Source organism: Lutra lutra, chromosome 6 (genome assembly GCF_902655055.1).
Source record: "Lutra lutra chromosome 6, mLutLut1.2, whole genome shotgun sequence".
Taxonomy (NCBI): Eukaryota; Metazoa; Chordata; class Mammalia; order Carnivora; family Mustelidae; genus Lutra; species Lutra lutra.
In genome coordinates this window covers 22,654,150-22,675,954 of record NC_062283.1, presented here as the reverse complement: position 1 = coordinate 22,675,954, position 21,805 = coordinate 22,654,150, and the positions used below count along the sequence as shown (strand labels likewise).

The following is a 21,805-nucleotide window of genomic DNA, read 5'->3' as shown; positions in this document are numbered from 1 at the left end:
ACTTTTCAATGTGTTTATTGGCCATTCATGTATCTTCTTTTGGGAATGTGTGCCCAGATCTTTTTCCCACTTCTTAATTCTATTTTGTCATTATTGAATGCTAGGAATTCTTTCTTAGACATCAGGACTAGTCCTTGAAGTTATCTTTAATGGATAGTATATCCCAGTATGTGGATTGTTTTATGCATTTTGTCAATATTGTGTCTTGATGAAGTCTGGTTTATCAGTTTTCTTTCTTCCATGTTAGTTAGTGCTTTTCTGTCATCCACAGCTTTGCCTTCCCCCAAGTTGGAAAGTTGACATCCTATAGCTTTTATAATTAAGCCTATAATACATCTTGAATCAATTTCTGCGTATAAAGGTCGTGATAATGATTGTGATTCACTTTTTTTTTTTTTTAAACCTATGGATAGCCAGTGTCCCAGCACTGTTTACTAAAAGAACTCAACCAAATAGGTTGCTTTGGAAGCCTTTCTCATCATAAGTAAATGAACGAATCCTATGGCCATGACCTGTCAGTGAGAGTGTCCTTTGGGCTCCCTTGCCGTTCCCTGTTTCATTGATCTCTCTGTAGACCCTGGGTCTGGGACCATACTCTTTGAAATCTTTTGCTTTATGGTGATGGTTCTTGAAGTGATGCCTTATGGCTACTTTTTTTTCTTCCTTCAAGATTTCCTAGGGTTTCTTTTCAGGTTTGTTGCCTTTCCGTGTGAGTGTTAAAATTTTTTTGGCAGTTTACGCACACAAGTTTGCTGGGATCATTATTGGGATTGTCTGAATCTGTAGACGCATTTGAGAAAATTAATTGTTTAACAATATTTGTTTTAATTCATGAACATTTTTTCTTTTAGTTTTATTGAGATAGAATTGACACACAGCAGTGTATAAGTTTAAAGTGCACAGCCATAATGTCCTTACATACATCCAAAACTATTACCACAGTAAGTTAACAGCCGTCATCTCATGTAGATGCAAAAAAGAAGAAAAAAAATTCTTTTTCTTGTGGTGAGAACTTTTAGGATCTACTCTCTTCGCAACTTTCAAATATACCATACAGCAGTGTTGACTATAGTCATGTTGTACATTAATGCACCAGTACTTCTTTATCTTACACCTTTCTGCCACCTTCATCCGGTCCCTGCCCCTCCCTCACCCCCTGCTTTGAACATCATTTAAGGATGTCTGTGTAGAGGACAGCAGTAGTTTCTCCTGCCAGGAGCTGGGACAAGGACACTCGTCCTAAAAAATTCAGCTTCCTAAGCTCAATGTCCTCTCCATAATCCATTGTATGGCCCTCGTGTGTCCTCAGGAGGGAACTGGGGCTCTAGGAACTGTGAAAGAAGATGCTAGTACTCTGTTCCAGTTGCTTTGAGTAGCCAGAGCCCTTGCCTTCTGCCACATCTATGAAACTGGCAGGCTCACTCGTTAGCTTGCACATAGGGTAAAATCACAGACCCGTCCGTCATGGTTGATAGCAGTTGCAAGCGGAGAAGGCTGTGGTTTTCTCAAAGGGGAGAAGGAAAGCCTCGTGGGTCAACTGAGGAGATTGGAGGAAGATCCAGGAAGATCAGTAGCTTGACATGTTGACCACATCCTCAGCCTGGAAGCAAATGGCCTTCTCCTTTATTGTGTGATAGTGAAAGGGAAGTGTGAGCTACTTGAAGACTGACTCCTGACTGTGTGGTCGTGTTTGAACACGGCTGCCAAACGCTGCTCTGGTTATGTATGGTACCTCCTCCCCGGGCAGGAGGACGTGCTCATTGGTCTGGTGGGCAGATGGTTCTGGCCCTTCTCAGACAGCTAAAGGTGGGAAAGTCACAACCACAATGGGCAGAAAGCGGGCAGATTGTTACGACTTCAGCTGGTTCCCTTGGGAGGTGGGGGGTTGGGACTTGTTAAAGCGGAAAGAGCTGGGCAACTTGCTGCCCCTTTTCTCCAACACTGTGTCATGCCAACCTCAGGTCCACTGGGACATGACAATAAAAGGCTGAGTTGTTTTTTTTTTTTTTCCAGGGGGTCCTGGCTGCCAGGAGGGAGGTTTGGCGTCTCAGAGAGATTTCCCAGAGACAGACAAATACCAGTGAGAAAACACTGATGAGGCAGTGACTAGTGTCTGTCGGGCTTTTGCTGCCCCAGATTGGATTTCCAGCATTGATGAAGGTGACGCACTAGAGAATGAGAAACCCTCAGAGTTTGAGATAAATTGTTGCTGTTAGCCCTACTGCCTGGAAAAGTCCCCCCTGGCCTTTCTGCTAAAACCATGTGAGATGTCAGGACAGTGGGGCATCGAATACCCATAGTTTAGTCACACGCCGTGAAGTTGCTGCTGAGCGCGTCAGGCCTGAATCAGCCAAAATGTGCAAACTCTGTGGCCCCAGCTGGATGAGACTGCTGAAATCAGTGAGGTCGGTGATGGCCTTGCCACCCGCTAAGGGCTTCGTTACAGTGGACCGAAAACACTGGAAGTGTGGTTGAGCCAGGAGCAGCCACCGTGCCACTTGAGTGGAAGGTAAATGTGCTTATTCACTAGTGCAGCACCTGACCCTCCCTCCACCTCTGCTTTGACCCCAGCTGCTTTAGGGAAGAATGTTTAGGGGTCTGGCTGAGCCCTCCCTGTCCCCAAAGGGGACTGCAGGTCATACACAGCCATCCTGGCATTCTAGGGAACTTTGGACAGGGGAAGAGCTCAAACAGTTGTGACTCTTTTGGGTAAAGCCACCCAAGTGACCATCCTGTCCGTCTTGCAGGAGTCGGTGGTATCTGCATCAGCTGGCGCGCTTTGGCCAAGCTTTGTGGAGTGGGAAAGAAGTGAACGTGACCTCCTGGGTGTTGAGCCCACTGGGTCAGCTCAGTGTAGTGCTGTTCTCTGTCTGAGTGTGTGGTAGGAGTTGATGCGTTATTTTGTGCTTTGGACATCCCTGTCCTGTTTCAGGGAGGACTCTCCCAATCAGAAAGAGCTGTGTGTAGAGTATAGTGTGCCTTTGGTGGTGTGTGAGCTCCTGCACAGTTTGCAAGTAGTCGGTGGGTTAGGGTTAGGCACAGTGCCCCTACCCTCTGAAATCACAGCTTTCACTCTCTAGGTTGTGTCCTGTTGGTGGGCATGTCAGAAGCCTTGGTCTCCAAAGCCCTGTCTGCGGTCTCATCACCAGCACGAGTGGCTGATTCACCCCCAACAAAATTGAGAGGTCTCCTTGCTATGGAGAGGTCGTCAGGACTCTGTGGGCAGACTCGTGGTCTGGAACCCCATATGTACTTGACAATAATTTTTCTCTCCTTAGCTCCCACGTGAGAAAAGGAAGTCCGGCACGTTGTTGGGCTTTGGCTGTTGGAGACAGTGTGTGCCTCACTTGGGCATTACTCTCCTTGGCCCTTTATGTAGGCCAACTTGCAAATCAGCGTCCTTGGAGGCCAAGTCTAGCAGGTTGTGTTGGAAGCTGTCCAGAGGTCCGCAGCTGTCTTGGCTGCAGGCACACCCCTTTTGAAAAGCAGCTAGCTATTATTAGCTTGTTCTTACCTTGCTACCATGCTCTTGTGGAAATTGAATGCCTGTCCCATGGAGGTCTTGTGACTCCCAGGTCCAGTGCTCTCATTTGGAGGTGGTGAATTTGGAGTCACTGACTAACCCAAGGGGAGGAGCCCAGCAGGCCTCGATTGTTAAGTGGAAATGCCACCTTGAACTAGATGCCGGGTCCTGGTGGCATGTTAGCTTTATGTGAAAGGTGGGAGGAATCTGTATCCCCCACTCCTGCACTCTAAGCCGAGCCTCTGACCCAGTGGGACGCTTGATTCACAGAGTCCCCTGAGATGCCAGGCCTGGTTCCCTAATGGTTCAGCTGAGCTGAAAGCCGGGGTCAGGACCCGCTGCTGCACCTCACCCTCCTCACCCGTGCTCTTGAGGTGGGAAGGGTTCGCTCTGCTTGTCAGGTGCCTCGGGGCAGTGCTCCACGCTTGGCTCCGTGCTCCCCTCGGCGAGCCCTGCGAGATTTGCACGGACTCCTGGGCCGTGGCCTGGCCTTCAGTCTGCCCCTTGGAAAACTCTGGACCATTTTGAGTCACTCGTGTAGACGGCCCTGGTAAGTGCCTGCTCTCTGAGACCAGCTGGAATCAGCTGCTGGTTGAGCCCACACCATCCAGGCTGTACCAGACGTGATGACATCCGCCATCACAGACGGAACACCTTGTAAAGACTTTCCTGTTTCTCGTGCACACGTGACCACTGCGTGTCCAGCGTCTGTTCCTGCTCAGAGCTGACCCACTTTCCCTGACAGAGGGGAGCTACATCATGTGGGCCCTTGTCCCACCTGCCCCCCAGCAGACTGGCTACAGGAGGCCTTTGGGCCCTACTCACAGCTGACGGGTACCTCCCCACTGTTCACACTTTCAGGCTGCGGTGTTGCTGTTCTAGTCTGACCACCCCACTCTGGCCATACCATAGTGACCTCCGAAACTAACCCGTGCTATGTTTCCAAGCCTTCCAGACCACATGCGGCCTGGCCATGATGCACCTTTGTCTCAGATGCCACTTAGTAATAGACTTCCAGCTAAGGTGGGCCTTTCGTGCTCCCTGCCATCCACTGATGGCATATGGCATCATGGAGCACTGGTATGGCCTCCTCAGAAACCCATGCAAAGAGGTTTCTGACCCTGCCTCCTTCATCTCATCCCCTCCTCCTCTGCACAGAGCAAAGCAGTTGGCTCACTGAATGCAGCTTTCCCCAGGAAGGGATCATTTCCTCATAGCTGCTTCCTGGGTTAGGATTAGGACAAAAGTTGTGAGACATTTTCTGTACACCCATTTTGAAAAATTCTGGATTCCATCCCAGTCATTCCTGGGTATCTTTTTTCCCATAACAGCAACCGCAGACTGCCCGGGGTGACAGCTCAGCCAGTGGGGACTTAGGGAATTTGAATTTAATTTTGCTCTAGTTACCTGAAATGTCTTGCTGGACTGATAGGGAGAGCCTAGGTTACTAGGATAATGACCACTTAGTTTAGTCATCTGCCCACTGAGTTCCCAGCAGGGCCCATGTTGGCCAACGTGGAAAGACATAACGGCTCTTTGTAAGCTGCATAAAAATGCCCTTACTTCTCCAGCACCCGGCCCTTCCTTACAGAGGACTAGGGGCGGGTAAGCTGTGATTGGCAAGCAGGTGCTGTAATGGGAACGTGGTATTGGAGGGAAGGCATCAGTGCTGACACTTGGGGAGAGAGCACTTTACATCTCTGGAAGCACCGGAAACGGAAGGACATTAAAGACCTTTGTCCCTCAGAACCACCCCTAGAGTCGTCCTCAGTAATGGAAAAGCTTTGGTGTGGCTCTCCCAAATTTTTGCAAGAGACTTAAATGTAACTTTTGGATCTGCCTTCCTGGCCAGAACATTCTGATGATGAATTGGTGCCTTCCTCGTCACCACAGTGAGAAGTCTATCAGAAGCCTCTGAGACAGCTAGTGACACCTTCAGACGTCAGCCCACCTCTGTTCTTACAGCCATCACCATCGTTCCTGCAGGGCAGATGACTGCCATCTGGTGGACTAGACAAACTGGACAAGTTGGGCGGACTGTTCTCAGGCAGTCCCTCCAAAAACAAGGACAAGACAGTTACTTGAACTTAGCCAGCTGGAAAGCTGAGTTGGAGGCACTTTCCATCTGTGCCCCCATGATAGAAGGGCCATCTGGGGGAACTCCAGTCACTGTAAACCACACTTGCTAGAACCAGCATACATACCACTGGGGACTGTGTTTGTATAAAATCCCGAAACTAGCATGTTTCTCTCCACAAACATGGTTGACCTGCACTCCGAGGGTGGTCACTGAAGACCTTGAAGTGTTTAAGGAAAAACAGCCAGTAGGTCATAGAGCCCTCATAAGACAGTGGAGATCTCCAAAATGAGGCTACTCTTGATTACTCAGAGCAGGTTGCTGGAGGGATAATCAACTTACTGTGCATACAGCCTGCAGACAGTTAGCCCGACTATGGGAGCCATAGAACAGGCAGTAAGAGATTTGTTCCTGCCTTTCTCTGAAGTGAGCAGTAAAAATGCTTGGCTAGAAAGATACTCAGCCTCAACTCACCGCTCAGGGATGTTGGACGCTGGAGTTGCTCTGGGTTTCCTCCTTGTGGGCCAAGACAGAGCCTGTGCAATTACTAATGCATCCTGTTGTACCTGTATTAATGCCCCAGAGCAAGAAAATCAATTCAGAAACTTAAGGGGAAAGCCATCTGGCTTTCTGAGATAGATCCTGATAGTTTATAGGATTTGTTCAGCCAGCTGGGTCCAGGACACTGGAGGCATGGTTAAAGACAGGACTGCAGGGTAGCTCATTCTGATGCCTGGAGTCCTGCAGATAGTAGCTTTAATTAAATGTTGTATGAGACAAAGTGAATGGATTTGGTCCCAGCCTTTAATGGTCAGATTGCTCACAGCAGCTGATGGAGTGGTATACTCAGGAAAATTTGCCAGAAGCCCAGTATGAATACAAGGGGTGGATACTGTTGGGGGACAGTCCTCAAGGGATCTCCATATGCATTTTCTTCTGCACTTCTGTATGTCTTGGGAACAGAGACTGTGCATTTGTCCTGGACTCTGTTCAATAATGTTGGTATAGCCAACAGTCTTGGAGACAAAGATAGTGTCTCGCTTCAGACCTTAGGGAAGATTTCCTTACAGCTCTGGATAATCAAGATAGGCCAGGCATCCTAACTGGTTGCTGGAAGATTTTGGTTTCCCAAGCTGACAGTTTCTCTCCTGTCCTGCCTGCCCACTGATGAGCAGTTGTGACCTGGCCCTCTTTCTTTTGCCAGGTAGGAATTCGGGCTCAGGTAACTGGTACAAGCAAAGACTGATACCCTGACAATTGCTGTCGCTCTCAGTGAGAAAGTCTTTCTCTGATGAGTCTTGTCTTATACGAGCATTCGTGAAAATGGCAAAAGCTAGCTTGGTAGGTTACAAATAGGTAAAATTTCAGGTAAAAACTCTTCTTAGTTGTCGGAGGGTCTGTTGCAAAAAAAATTCTTCCAGCTCTCGTTTCTCTGAAAATGTCTTTATTTTATGGCTGCCTTTCTTTAGACAGCTTTTATGAGATTAATTCACATACCAAACAGTTCGCCCATTGAAATTACACAGTTGAGTGGCTGTTGGTTTGTACAGTGTTCCCTCCACCACCACAGTGAACTTGAGAGCATTTTCATCACTTCAGAAAGAAACCTATATCCACTGGCTATCGCCTGCTTATATCCTCAGCTCCGTGGCCTTCTCTCCCCACTGTTGCCCCCACACCAGCCCTAAGCAACCACTAATTTGTTTTCTGTCTCTATAAAATCACCTGTTCTGGACATTTTTTAGAAATGAAATCATATAATTTTATGGTCTTTTGTGACAGGCGTCTTTTATTATAGCATAATGTTTTCAAGGTTCATCCATATTGTAGTATATGATAAGGACTTTATTTTACAGCTGAATAATATTCCCTCGTTGTAGGCATATATAAACTATTTGGTTTATCCAGTCATAAGTTAATGGACTTTTGGGTTATTTGTACCTTTTTACTCTTACAAATAATGCTGCTATAAACTTTTATATACAAGTTTTGCTGGGGACAGAAGTTTTCTTTCTCTTGGGTAGATACCTAAAAATGAAATTGCTGGGTCATGTGGTAACTGTATATTTAACTTTTCGGGGAGCTGACAGATTGTTCTTACAAAATGGCTGCACTGTTTTACACCCCCCACAAACAGCATATTAGATTCATTTCCTCTACATACTTGGCCAGCACTTACTTTTTTACATAGTCATCCTAGTGGGTATGAAATGGTATCTCCTTGTGGTTATGATACTCATTTCCCTAGTGGCTCACGATGTTGTGCATCTTTTCATGTGCTTATTGGCCACTTATATATCTTCTTTGGAGAAATCTCTATTCAGTCCTTTGTCATTGTTAAACTGGCTTATCTTTTTGCTATTGAGCTATAAAACCTTTCATATTCTCAATAAAAGTCTCTTACTAGATATAATTTGCAAAAACGCTCTCTGATTCTGTGCATTGTCTTTTCACTCTCTTGGTGGGGTCCTCTGAAGCACAGAAGTATTTCATTATTGACGTTCAATTTATTCTTTTGTTGCTTTCTCTTTTGGTGTCATATCTGAAAAACCATTGACTAATCCAGGGGCACAATGATTTGCACATATATATTCTAACAGTTTAATAATTTTAACTCTTACATGTAGATCTTGGATCCATTTGAGGTAAATTTTTATATGGTGTGAGGTAAGAGTCCCAACTTGATCCTTTTGCTGTGGAAATCTAGTTGTCCCAGCATTATTTGTCCAAGACTGTTCTTTTCCGTCACTGAATGGTCTTGGCACACTCGTAGAAAAGCATTTGACCATTACACAAAATCATTATACAAGGGTTTATTTCTGGGCTCTCTTTTCTGTTGCATTGGTCTCTATGTCTGTCTGTATGCCGGTTTCACACACTTTTTGATTACTGTAGTTTTGTATTAAGTTTTGACATCAAGAAGTGTGAGTCTAACTTTGTTGTTCTTTTTTAGGATTGTTGTTCTTTTGAAGAGCTATTCTGAGTCCCTTGCAATTCCATATGGAGTTTAGGATTAGCATGCTACTTTCTGCAAAGAAGTTAACTGGAATTTTAGTAGAGATTGCATTGAATCTTTAGGTCAGTTTGGGAAATAGAATAATAGTGATATAGTTATTTATCCTGATCCATGAACATGCAGTTCTTTTCCATTTAATTATTTCTTTGTTTTAACAATGTTTTATAAATTGAATGTTTCTGTGTAACAGACTTGTATCTTTTTTGTAAATTTATTTCTAAGTATTTTTTATTTTTTGATTCTATTATAAATGGACCTGTTTTCTTAACTTCATATTTGGTTTGGTCATTGCTACTGTATGCAGTGGATTCAGTACACTGTGTACAATTTATTTTTGCATATTGATTTTTGTATTCTGTGATCTTGCTGAACTTGTTAGTTCTAATAATTTTTATTGGACTCCTTAACGTTATTCTACATAGATCACGTCACTTGCAAGTAGAGATAACTTCTTCCTTTTCAGTCTGGATGCTTTTTTATTTCTTTACTGATTACATGGGTACAACTCTAGTACAGTGTCGTGTAGAAGTGGCAAGAGCAGACATCCCTGTCTAGTTTCTGATCTTAGTGGGGAAAGCATTCAGTCTTCCACCATCATGTGTGATGTTAGCTATGTGGTTTTTGTTGATGCCTTTATCAGGTTGCGGAAGCTTCTGCTATTTCTAGTTTCTTGAGTGTCATGAAGATGTATAAAATTTTCTCAAGTGCTTTTTCTGCATCTATTAAAATGAGATTAAGAAAAAAATGTGATTTTTTTCCTCTTTATTCTATTAATGTATAGTAAATTACATTAATTAATTGATTTTCAGATGTTAAGTCAACCTTACATTTCTGGGATAAATCCTTCTTGACCATGATCTTTTTTTTTTTTTACATATTGCTGGATTAAACTGTTAGTATTTTGCTGAGAATTTCTGCATCTAAATTTATAAAAGATACTGATCTCTAACTTTCTTATTATGTCTTGGATTTGTTATCAAGGTAATACGGCCTCATAGAATGAGTTGTGTTCTATCTTCTCATTATTGGAAAAGTTGGTCTTCATCTTTCCTTTAAAAATTTGGTAGAATTCACCAGAGAAGCAATCCAGTCCTGTGTTTTTTTCTTTGTGGGAAGTTTTTGTTTTTGTTTTGTTTTGTTTTAGTTTTTTTCTTTTATAAATTCAGTCTTCTTATTTGTTATAAATCTATTCAGGTTTTTTCAAGTCAGTTTCAGGAGTTTCTGTCTTTCCTGGAATTGCTCATTTCATCTAAGTTAACCAAATTGTTGGCACACAGTTGCTCATGGTATTATAATTCTTTTTACTTCTGTACTGCTGGTAGTTCCCTCTTTCATTCCTGATTGTAGTAATTTGAATGTTCTCTATTTTTTTGATTAATATAACTAAAGTTTGGTCAGTTTTGTTGATCTTTTCAAGGAAACTTGGTTTTGTTGATTTTTTTTTTAATATTGCTTTTCTATTTTTTGTTCTATGAACTTTAATACTCATTATTTTCTTCCTTTTGCATGCTTTGGGTTTGGTTTGCTCTTTTCCAGTATCTTTTTCTTTCTTTCTTTCTTTCTTTTTTTTTTTTTTTTAAGATTTCATTTATTTGATGGGAGGAAGAGCTGAGGGAGAGGGACAGACAGACATCATGCTGAGCAAGGAGCTGGCACCAGGTCAGTCCCAGAACCCTGAGACCATGACCTAAGCCAAAATCAGGAGTCCGACACTTAACTGACTAAGCCACCCAGGCACCCCTTTCAGTGTCTTAAGGTGGATGGTCAGGCTATTGATTGGAAATTTTTCTTCTTTTTCAATGTAAGCAATTTACAACTATAAATTTCCTTTTCATCTTGGTATGTTGTATTTTTATATTTATCTTTAGGGATTTTCTAATTTCCCTTGTGATTTCTTTTTTGCCCCACAGTGGTGAATTTCTCAGACTTTTCTGTTAATTTTCATTTTCACTCCATTTTATTGGCAATGAGACTTTCTATAACTTCAGGGAGCCTGCATGGCTCAGTTAAGCTTCTGCCTTCAGCTGTGGTTATGATCCCGGGGCCCTGGGATCAAGCTCCGCATCAGCCTCCCTGCTTGGCGGGAAGGCTGCTTGTCCTCCCATTCCTCCTGTTTGTATTCCCTCTCTTGCTATCTCTGTCAAATAAATAAAATCTTTAAAAAAAAAAAAAAAAAAAAAAAAGCTTTGTATGATTTGAGTCCCTTCAAATTTATTGAGGCTCACATTATAGGCTGGCAGAATGTTCCATGTGTGCTTAAGAAGAATCATATTCTGCTGTTATTGGATAGAGTGTTCCCTGGAGAGATGTCTGCTGGGTCTTGCTTATAGATGGTGGCGGTCTGGACTTCTCTTACCATGTTGGTCTAATGTTTATCTATTACTGAATGTGTAAATCGAAGTCTCCAACTCTTACGACTGAGTTGTCATTTCTCTTGTTACTCTTTTGTCGTTCCTGTGTTTTGTTCACTTTTATTAGATATGCTTGTAACAGTTACATATTTCTGTATGTTACAGACCCAGCAGCACAACTGTGTATGTGTTGTTTTATAAAGTTGCTTTTTAAGTAAGAAGATGCAGAAAAATACGCATCTTAAACTTTCAGAATTACATAATTATCTTTACCAGTCCTCTTTGGGTTTTTGTGTGTGAATTCTGGTTTATCTTTTTACAGCCCAAAGAGCTTCCTTAGGCGTTTTTTGTAAAGCAGTTCTTCAGGCAACAAATTTTGCTTTTATTTATCTGAGAGCGTCTTTATTTTGTTTTCTTTTTGGGAGAGGGAGTGGTTTGTAGACCTATTTTTTCATAGCAGTTTTAAGATTCCCAGCAAAATTGAGCAGAAGGAACAGAGTGTTCCCGTGTACTTCCTGCCCCACTACACGGACATACCTGACCGGAGTGATGCATTTGTTACAGTTGATGATCCTGCACTGACCAGTCCTATCACACAAAGTCTGTAGTTTACCTTAGGGTTCACTCTTGGTGTTGTACGTTCTGTGGGTTTTCCCAAACCTATAATGACATTTATCCATCGTTATTGTATCATAGAGAATAATTTCACTTCCCTCAAACTTTTCTGTGCTTCACCTAGTCATCCCTCTTTCCACACCAACCCAGACAAACACCCATCTTCTTGCAGTCTTGATGGTGCCACCTTTTCCAGAATTGTCATACAGTTAGAATCACACAGCATGGACCCTTTTCTGTTTTCATTTTTGAAAGATAGCATTGCTGGATATAATCTTCGCTGACATTGCTTTCTTTTGGTACCTTGAGTGTTGTCCCACTGCCTGTTTCTTCCATTATGTCTGGTAAGAAGTTAGCTGTTAATCTTACTAGAATTCCCTTGCAACTGAGGAGTTATTTTCGTATTGCTGCTTCCAGGTTTTCTCTTTATCCTGACTTTTAGTATTTTAACTATAACCTGTATTTTTGGATCTCTGCTTTTTTTTTTTAAGATTTTATTTATTTATTTAAGAGAGAGAGAGCATGAGAGCGGAGGTCAGAGGGAGAAGCAGACTCCCCGTGGAGCTGGGAGCCCGATATGGGACTCGATCCCAGAACTCCAGGATCATGACCTGAGCCGAAGGCAGTCGCTTAACCAACTGAGCCACCCAGGTGCCCCGGATCTCTGCATTTTTTAATCCTAAACTTGGGGGAAGTTTTCAGTCATTTTTTTTTTTTAAGATTTTATTTATTTATTTGACAGAGAGAGATCACAAGCAGGCAGAGAGACAGGCAGAGAGAGAGGAGGAAGCAGGCTCCCTGCTGAGCAGAGAGCCCGATGCGGGACTCGATCCCAGGACCCTGAGATCATGACCTGAGCCAAAGGCAGTGGCTTAACCCACTGAGCCACCCAGGTGCCCCAGTTTTCAGTCATTTTTACAATATTTTTCTGCTTCTTCATCTCCTTGTGTTCCCCATTGTACAACTGGTGTGCAGATGTGTATCTCACATTTCTTTGGCTCCGTTTCCTTTCTTTATTCTATTTTCTCTCTTTGTATTACATAATTTCCATCCTTTTTTTTTTTTTTTGTAGGTTGATTGATTTTTCTACCAATTCAAATCTGTTGAGCACCCATAATTAACAAGCTTTTCCTCTTAGGGGCCCCTGGGTGGTTCAGTCTAGCTGAGTGACTCTTGATATCGGCTTAGGTCATGATGTCAGGGTCAGTGAGCTCCAACTCCATGTCAGGCTCTGCACTGGGCATGGAGCCTGTTTTAAAATTCTCTCTCTCCTCCTCCCTCTGCCCCAGCCCCACGTCCTTTTTTTTTTTTTTTTTTTTTTTTTTTTTTTTTTTTTTTTTAATTCTTTCAGTCTTTGTACATTTCAACTCCAGAGTTTCCATTTGGTTCTTTTTGCATCTAGTTCGATAATGATATTCTTTGAGGTGATACTATCTTCATACTTTACTTTTGTAAGCATGGTATTCTTATCTGAAGTCTTTGTTGGCTGTACCTGGTATCTCTCTTTTCCCAAGCGGTTCCCACTAGCCTGTTTTCCCTGGTGTCTAGGCCACTTGTTCCTGTGTGTTTTCATGACTTGTGATTTTTTTGAAAACCGGACATGGTGGGTTGTAAATTGCAGCAGGTCCATATATTGGTTTGTCTTCCCCGTCTCTGGGACTTACTTTTGTTGTTACTTGCTTGGTGGTTGGTTTTGTGACTTGGCTAGACTATTTTAGTGAAATCCATTACCCATACTCTGTGAAGACTTCCAGGGGCTCCTCGGTGGGCACAGTCTTAAGCAAGTCCTGGGAAAAAAAAGGGGTTTCATAAGGCTCTCCTTGACTCTCTCCTTCTCTGGTTCTCTAAGGTGCTACCTTTATTTGGTATTACACCTAGCCTGTTGGAATCAATGGATACTGGTTAGCCACTCCCTTGTTTTTGTTTTGTTTTGGTTTTACAACATCTGGTGCCTCAGTTGCTTAGCAGTCTGATCCAATTAAATTTGGGTAAGGGTGGTTCCTGAGACCAGTCCTTAAGATTCTTGTATCCTAGGAGGGCTCTTATTAGCTGGCCTTTCCTGGGTGACTAGGTGAGTTGTGGTTTAGCTTGTTGCCCTTCATTATCATTTTCAAGAGCATCCTTAGGTTTTAACTAACACAGTCAGTTATTTTGGGGAATAGCTCTTAGGGATTACCTCTTCCCCATGACAAAAATCTCTGAACCACTAGTCTGGGTGATGAATAGAGTGGTGGCCTCTGATTTCTCAGCTTGCCTCTGCCAACAGAAAACATCTCCCCTAAGAGTGACTTGGGGCAGAATTGGTCATAGTCCCTAGTATTTTTGCCTGTTACCCCTGGGATAAAGCCTCCTTATGAATAGGGGCAGGGTAGAGGAATTGAGTCCCTCATCTCTCAGTCATACTCATAAAAGGCTTTTACCTCTGCTGCTTTAAGTGGGAGAGGAGGAATGCTGGTAGCTTCTGTCCTGGTGTCACTTGATAAGCCTTGATTGGGAGCGAGAGCCTGTATCCTTAGCTGCACTCAGAGTGAGCTCCTGTCACACTGAACGGGAGGGTAGTTGGGGAAAGAAGTGGGTCTTAGCTCTGATGCCATAAACTCTCTGTTCTTATTGAGTGTTAGTAGACTTTCTTGAATAAATGTTCCTTCATTTGCTCAGTGACCTTAGGACAATTTCCAGAGACTTTAGGTTTTTGTGATTTTGTTGTTGTTGTTGTTGTTGTTGTTTGGGCGGGGGGGGGGGGTGTTTGTTTTTGGCTTTGGGGTGTTTTTTGTTTGTTTGTTTGTTTTGTTTTCTTGGTAATAGTTTTCACCAGCTTTGCTTATATGGTTGAAGAATGTGTTTACAGAGCTCCTTATTTATATTGCCATCTGGGAATTGGAACTCTACCTTTGCTTTTGAAATATATATATTTTTAGGGCGCCTGGGTGGCTCAGTGGGTTAAGCCGCTGCCTTCGGCTCAGGTCATGATCTCAGGGTCCTGGGATCGAGGCCCGCATCGGGCTCTCTGCTCGGCAGGGAGCCTGCTTCCTCCTCTCTCTCTGCCTGCCTCTCTGCCTGCTTGTGATCTCTCTCTGTCAAATAAATAAATAAATAAATAAATAAAAATCTTAAAAAAAAATAAAAAAAAAAAGAAATATATATATTTTTAGATAAAGAATATGAGTTGACAGGTTTTTCCTTCAGTGCTTTTAATATGTTTCTTTTGTCTCCTGGCACCCATGCTTGTGGCTCTGTCTGTAATGCCTTCTCCTCCTACCCTCTACCCCCTGGCTAGTTGGTTACCCTTTTTCTTGTTGGTGGTGGTGGTGGTTTTTGATTTTTAGGTTTGATTGTGATGTCCATTGGTATGGTTTATGCTGAACACCTGCTTTCCTTCCAAGAATCTGGAATTTTGATCCATGCCCCTGTGGCCAGCCCCTAATAAAAAGATTCTGGGCAGGAAGTCCTTGATGAGCTTCTCTGGTAGACAGCATTTTGCATGTGTTGTGACAACTTGTTGCTGGAGGAATGAATCGCATCCTGTGTGACTCCCCTGGGAGAGGACCCTTGCAAGCCTGCACTCAATTTCCCTCAGACTTTCCCCCACATGCTTTTCCCTTTGCTCATTTTGCTTAGTGTCCTTTCACTGTGTTAAATCATAGCCGTGAGTGAGACTGCATGCTGAGTCCTCTGACTTCTAGTGAATTCTCAAATCCTGGAGGTGGACTTGGGTGTCCCCGACACACAGTTGTTTTCCTCTAGCCTGTTGTAGTTCAGGAATCCACCTGGGATTTGAGAGGGTTTATAATATTGTTTTGGGGGACTCCCCCTTCTGTGGGGCCTTCCTGTCTGTGATAGCCACAGATTTCTAGTGCTCTGTCGTCTCCTGACTCTGCCTTCTGACTCCCAAAGCCTGGAAGACTGCACTTTCTGCATGAGTCCTACCAGCAGCAGACTGGGGAGTGCAAAAGCCTTTGGGTTCCCTTGTTTAAAGGATCCATTCCCCCAGCCCCCATTTTCTAACAGCTTTTGGTTTCTTTACAGTGTTGTCAAATATTTATGTTTATATTACTCCTTCTTGCAGTGGAGCTGCCTTTGTTTTTAATAGTTAACAAACATTCTTAGTAATTCAGGCAACTTTTTCCTGTTCTTAATAGTAAACACAGCTCTCAAATGGCTGGTGAAACCCATATCTTCCTCGTATGAAGAGCTATTACTTTTCAAAGATCTGCTAGAATTCTTTGATAAAAGCGGGGGTTTTGTTTATTCGTTTTTTCCATAGTGATGCTCTCTTGTTCCAAATTTTCCAGCTATTGGTCTAAGACCCAAACCTGAGAAAAGCTTTCAGCATTTCTTGTGCTTTCAAAGTTATCCTGGCAGCCTGCTCCCACTGTTCTGGCTGGGAGGAATCATGACAAGTATTAGCAAGCAGCATCTCACTGACAAGGTTATCAATGATGATACAATGTGCCAAACTTTTCCTACTGTGAGTATTTTGCAACTTTGGTCTTTTCTTATAAGCTGATACATTTGCATGCCTTGCCCTGATATAATTTCTAGGCTGTTTGGTAATTAATGTAGCAATAGGAGATTTACTCTTTCTTCCTACTTATCTTCAGCTCTTTAACCAGTTTGGGCTTCTCTGTGGGTTTTTGTTCCTGTGTCAGGGAACCTTTATCCATCCTTTTCTGGCTCCTGCAACTCTATAGCACATTTCAGCACATTCCTGGGACCACAGATACCAGGATGTGCTCTGAGGTAAGTGAAGTGAATTAGGTCTTTGGAATGATCTTTTGATTAATTTCACTGCTTTGCAAACCACCAGAGGACACTGAAATGTTAAGGAAAGCCTTGTTTTATTTGTGTAACATCTTGGCTATTTAGGTTGAGTTTTAGAAGGAAATCCTAACAAAAAGAACTTTGGTCAGTTTACTGTACCACAGGTAGTCAAAGCTATTGTGATTCAGATATGCCAGAATTTCACTGCACTTGTGATTGTGGGTAACATAGCAAAACAATCTAGGTAATTTGCGTAAGATTTTCATGCCGTTCTTTCTTCATTTTGTCCTGGGCTTTTAAGAGTCTTCGTAGAACTTGTCTGCCGTTCTATACTTCTGTGTTAAGTTTGTTTCCTATAAAATTCTTTGCATTGCGATTCTGTAACTAGAGGCGTATACCTGAGCATATAGTTTGAAAAGAGTTTCACTGAGACAAGTTTTCAGAAACAGCTATGTTAGCAGGGAGAGAAAGAACCTAAGAGGAAGGGACTGAAATCCTGAAGGAAATTTATTTATGTTTTTCTCTTGTGATCAAGGTTTTCCTCCCTCAATCCCATAAAAGCGCTCTGGAAGTAATTTTAGGCTTAATAGTATGGTCAAATATTTTTAAGTCTGGGTGATGATGCCTTTTTATGGGAGACTAACTTATTTTAGCCACTCAGACTGAGAATCAATAGGACTTTTCCTTTAAGCTTTCAAAGCGGGGAAGAAGGACATGTGTCCTTGAATGGAGGGGAGAGGGTATCATGTACCCAGTTTAGTCTGAGTTGGTATTAGAAGACTGTGGTCATTGACCTAAACCTCCCAACCCTGCATCTAGTGCCTGGAGTGACTCTTGTAGACCTGCCACTTGAAAGGCATGGTTGCTGTATGTGTCTTATATGTGTCTTGTCAGTTTGCAAAACCATATTCCCTCTGAGAATTAGTAGGACAGCAGTCTGCAAACTGAATGTCCGTCCTATTTAATTCAAAGAACGGTTTTTACCCTTTTAAATAGTTGGGGGAAATCAAAAGCTTAATATTTCATGATACCAGTAAATTATAAAACATAATTTTAGTGTCCATAAATAGAATTGGTTTGCTTTTAATGTCTCCTCCTTTACATGTTGTTTGTGTCTGTTTTTGTGCTACACTGACAAAAATTCAGTGGTTGGGAGCCCATATGGCCTGTGTGCCCCTTTACCTAAGTTGACAAACCCCCAGTTTCATGGGTCCCCTGTTACTGGCTACCTTCGGTGTCTACACAAAGTCTGACCACTCAGTATACATAAAACATCGAAGCTAGCCTACCCCAGCTGCTGAGAGAGGGGCAGGCCTGCTGGGGGCTGGCAAGGGAAGGTTCCCAGGGGTTACAGCCCTAGAGAGTAAACACCAGTGAAAGGACAAGAGGAGCAGGAATGTCATCCTCCTTTACTAGCTCTCTCTCCAGCTTTAAGAAAATGGAGGAAAGGAAAATTGGGAGCTCTGGTTTAGTATGGTTTAGTTGACCCTTGAACAACATGGGTTTGAACTACACAAGTTCTCCTATCCACAAATTTTTTTCTGATAATTACTACACAGTACTATGAATATATTTTCTCGTACTTAAAACTTTCTTAGTAACATTTTAATATTTTCTCCAGCTTCCTTTATTGTAAGAATACAGTATTTAATACCTATACAAAATATGTGTTAATTGTGGATGTTATTGGTAAGGTTTCCAGTCAACAGGATATCAGTAGTTGTTCTGGGGGGATTCAAAAGTTATATGCAGATTTTTTTTACTGCCTTGGAGGTGGGGGTTGGGGTCCCTGACTCCCGTGTTGTTCAGCTGTACTTCATGCTTCTGGAACGGAAATGGAGTTAGAAAGAAAATAAGTATTAAAATGTAGTTTCCTCTTAGGAAAGAATATCTTTACCCCTTGTCTTTAAAATTTTTAAACTGTTTCTGCTATGAAACTGATTCAGGTGGAATTTTCCAGAAATACATCTTTTACTTACATTGAAATACTTAAGCCCTTATGTAAAACTTTTCAAAGCAAAGGAGCAGGGAAAAAAAAATCACTTTCAGAGCTTGCCGTGCTATATTATGGACTGTGTGGACTTACATATGCAGGTCCAACATTAGTTATTAAGTAATAATCTACAGAGATTATTAGCTATCTCTGTAGAGATCTGTTAGGCATGAAATCTGCCACCTGCTGAAACAAGTCCTTTCTTTACCCTTAATCCTTTTTGCACGGAAGCAATAATGTGTATTTAATTTTAGACTTTTCTATAGTTAAGGGTTTTAATTCCCCATATCCCAGGTAGAAATATTGGAGAGTTTTTGATGAGGGTGGATTTTGAGAGTAGGGGAAATGATGAGGTAAGTTGTTCTCCCATTCTCCAAAAGTGTCTATTGTACTCTGAATTAGCCTCTGTTATTTTGGAATGTTGGAGAACCAGGTATACCATTATGTCATCTGACCTGACCTGTAGCTTTGCTAGAAATTTATTGATGTTCTTCGTAACTGATGGGCTTAGACATTCATCCTTAATTAAAGGGCTGCTCTGTGGCTGTAGGCCTCTCCCTACAAGGTACAGAGATGCATGCTGCCACCGGGGAAGCAGTGGTTTTTATGTTAATAACGATAGAGAGGTTCCAGCAGATTCTGAGTATTTCCCCAATAACATGGGGATATTATGTCAAATAGATTTTGTTCACCTGAATCATCAAAGATCTCCCATTTACACTTAATGTGAAGGGAGCAGAATTTGTCACAGTAATAACTATCTTTAGTGGCAAATTCATAAACCAGTGTGAATTCATAAATTAGGTATGTGATGTATTGATCATCAGATTGAAAGATTAGCTGCATCTCCCTTTGAAGATGTTAGTGTAATATTAGTTCAAACCAATATTCGGAGGTCAGTAGCTGACCATTCCAGACCATTTTGTTACTGATACAGCATCACGTGCTCTATGCACCTCTCTCACTTGTAACCGAGTGCTTCTCAGTGATACTCTCAGTACTGACCGTTTCTTCCGTGAGCCGGTTCTACACGTCGGGAGGCTCTGAGCCCTGTGCAGCTAGCTGTGTTTACAGCCAAGCTGTGCTAGAGGGTGGCCTGCCCTGGGTACCCTGAGGATGACCAAGTGGAAGGCTGCAGATGACTAAGTCCTGTTCCAGCTGTAACTGAAAACCAACTCAGGTGATCAGGGTCTGAGGTAAAAATAAGAACAGAGCCCCCTTTGAATCACAGAAAAATAGGCTACCTAGTGTACGTCCATGTATTCTGGCCATAAAATTTTAGCATCTTGTCTGACTTAATTTCAAGGAAATTGCTAAAATCGCCAACATCCCGTTCCTGTGCTCTTTTCAGATGATTCGGCTTAGGAAAGAGATGGTCATTTTCCTTTTCTGTTGTGGTTTTTATTATTTCTCATGCTTCCTTATGAAACTTGCCCCCCCTTTTTTCCAGATAATATGTTGACACCTCTTTCTTTTCTGTTTATAAACAGGTTGAAAGGATCGTTGACAAAAGGAAAAACAAAAAAGGGAAGATAGAATATCTGGTTCGGTGGAAAGGCTATGACAGTGAGGACGACACTTGGGAACCAGAGCAGCACCTTGTGAACTGTGAGGAATACATTCATGATTTTAACAGACGCCACACTGAAAAGCAGAAAGAAAGCACACTAACCAGAACAAATAGGACCTCTCCGAACAATGCCAGGAAACAGATCTCCAGATCCACCAACAGCAACTTTTCTAAGACCTCTCCTAAGTCACTAGTGATTGGCAAAGACCACGAGTCCAAAAACAGTCCATTATTTGGTGCCAGCCAGAAGTTCAGGAAAAACACAGCTCCATCTCTCTCAAACCGGAAGAATATGGACCTAGCAAAATCAGGTATAAAGATACTTGTGCCTAAGAGCCCCATTAAGAGCAGGACTGCAGTGGACGGCTTTCAGAATGAGAGCCCTGAGAAACTGGACCCCGTCGAACAGGGTCAGGAGGACACAGTAGCCCCAGAAGTGGCAGCCGAAAAGCCAGTCGGAGCCTTATTGGGCCCTGGTGCAGAGCGAGCTAGAATGGGGAGCAGGCCCCGAATACACCCATTAGTGCCTCAGGTGTCTGGCCCCGTGACTGCAGCCATGGCCACGGGATTAGCTGTTAACGGAAAAGGTGAGTGTCCAAGTGAGCTGCTCAGCGGGCAGCGTCCCTGTCGATGGCCATGGGCTATTTCCCAGCATGCTGCCCATGTTCTCAAGGTGTGTAGGCGCCCTTCCGTACATGTTGGTCTTGCTCTCGAGGGCAGGCTGATGCAAGTGTGGGGAGTCTGTGGACCAGCACCTCTGAGAGCTGGTGCAGTCTCTCTCTTTACTTGAAGCCTTTGGCATTTCTCTCTTCAGTCAGCGCTAGCTGTCTCTGTTTAACTTGTATCCACAAACTGTCCCACCACACCAACTTGCTTAAACAGTGTCTCCTCACTCGAAATCTGCTACACTTGGTATTTTCCTTTATGGCAAGTTTCTTTGTGAACCTTTATACATCCGAGACGCTGAGTCTCACGCTAAGGGTTCATCTGAATTTTCTAAAGGTGTCCCGTATTGATTAGAAGTCACGAGCCTTATTTTGCTGACACGTTTAGATAACCAGAAATGCCTTTCGAGGGAAGGTACCAGTCATGTAACAGAACCTACAGGACTTGCATTTGTTTGTCTGTAACCATCAACTGTTCAGATCCCACTGTCCCTTTTTCAGAGTAGGAGTCCACTCAGCAGGGGTGGTGGTTTCTGTTGGGTTTCTGCTCCTGCTCCTGGGTTCTGCAGCTTGCTTGATTGTACCGTGGCTGCCCATCTGCTAAGATTACACTGCTGGGGTTAGCACACACCGCTCCCTTCCCCAGCTGTCCTCGTGCCTCAGCTAGCCACCGATGTTTACAGAATTCTGTTACAGGTTTCTCGGATGTGAGCCCCACTAGCTTCCCCTCACTTTGGGCCCTGGTCATTTCTTACCTGCCATAGCTTTCTCACTGGTCTCCCTTCTTCCTGCCTGTTGATGGTTTCTGTCCATTTTCTGTAGTTCTTGGACAGGGGTGGGAGCGGGGCATCCCCATCAGCGGTCCGACCCGACCTCCACTGCTCTAGTTAGCAGGCTTGCTCCTGAGTCTCTGCTTGGCTCTCACCCCATCTCTGCTCCCTCTCTGCCTGGCACATCAAGCCTTCCCTGCCCCTCAGGGTCCCCTGGAACTCCCACTCTGCCTTCTGCTTCAGGAACCCCCTGTCTCTGCATCCTCTGTGTTGCAGAATTGTAACTGCACCTGTGTGTCTCTGCCAACTAACTCCCCCTTAGTAGAGTCAAATGCAACAAAGGGAAATGATGTTAGTTTGGAGGGGGAGCCCTTCCCTTAAGGAGAACTGTTCACCCGAGACACTACCCTGACCATCTTGCTCTGGCGCATCAATGAGTTTTGGCTTAGATCTTGTAGCAACGA

General features: G+C 43.2%; 1 protein-coding gene across 3 annotated transcripts in view; it reads left to right on the top strand.

The window, feature by feature from the left end:
• CDYL (chromodomain Y like) overlaps positions 1-21,805 on the top strand; it is a 185,845-nt gene that overhangs the window by 87,503 nt on the left and 76,537 nt on the right. Inside the window, exons 1-2 of one of the 3 annotated variants that reach the window (XM_047733770.1) lie at positions 16,296-16,322; positions 19,827-20,493. In XM_047733770.1, coding sequence (XP_047589726.1) covers positions 16,311-16,322; positions 19,827-20,493 — 679 coding nt within the window. In that variant the 5' untranslated portion in view covers positions 16,296-16,310. Of the gene's footprint in view, positions 1-16,295; positions 16,323-19,826; positions 20,494-21,805 lie in introns of those variants that run through there. The other 2 variants (XM_047733769.1, XM_047733771.1) reach the window with 2 other exon arrangements.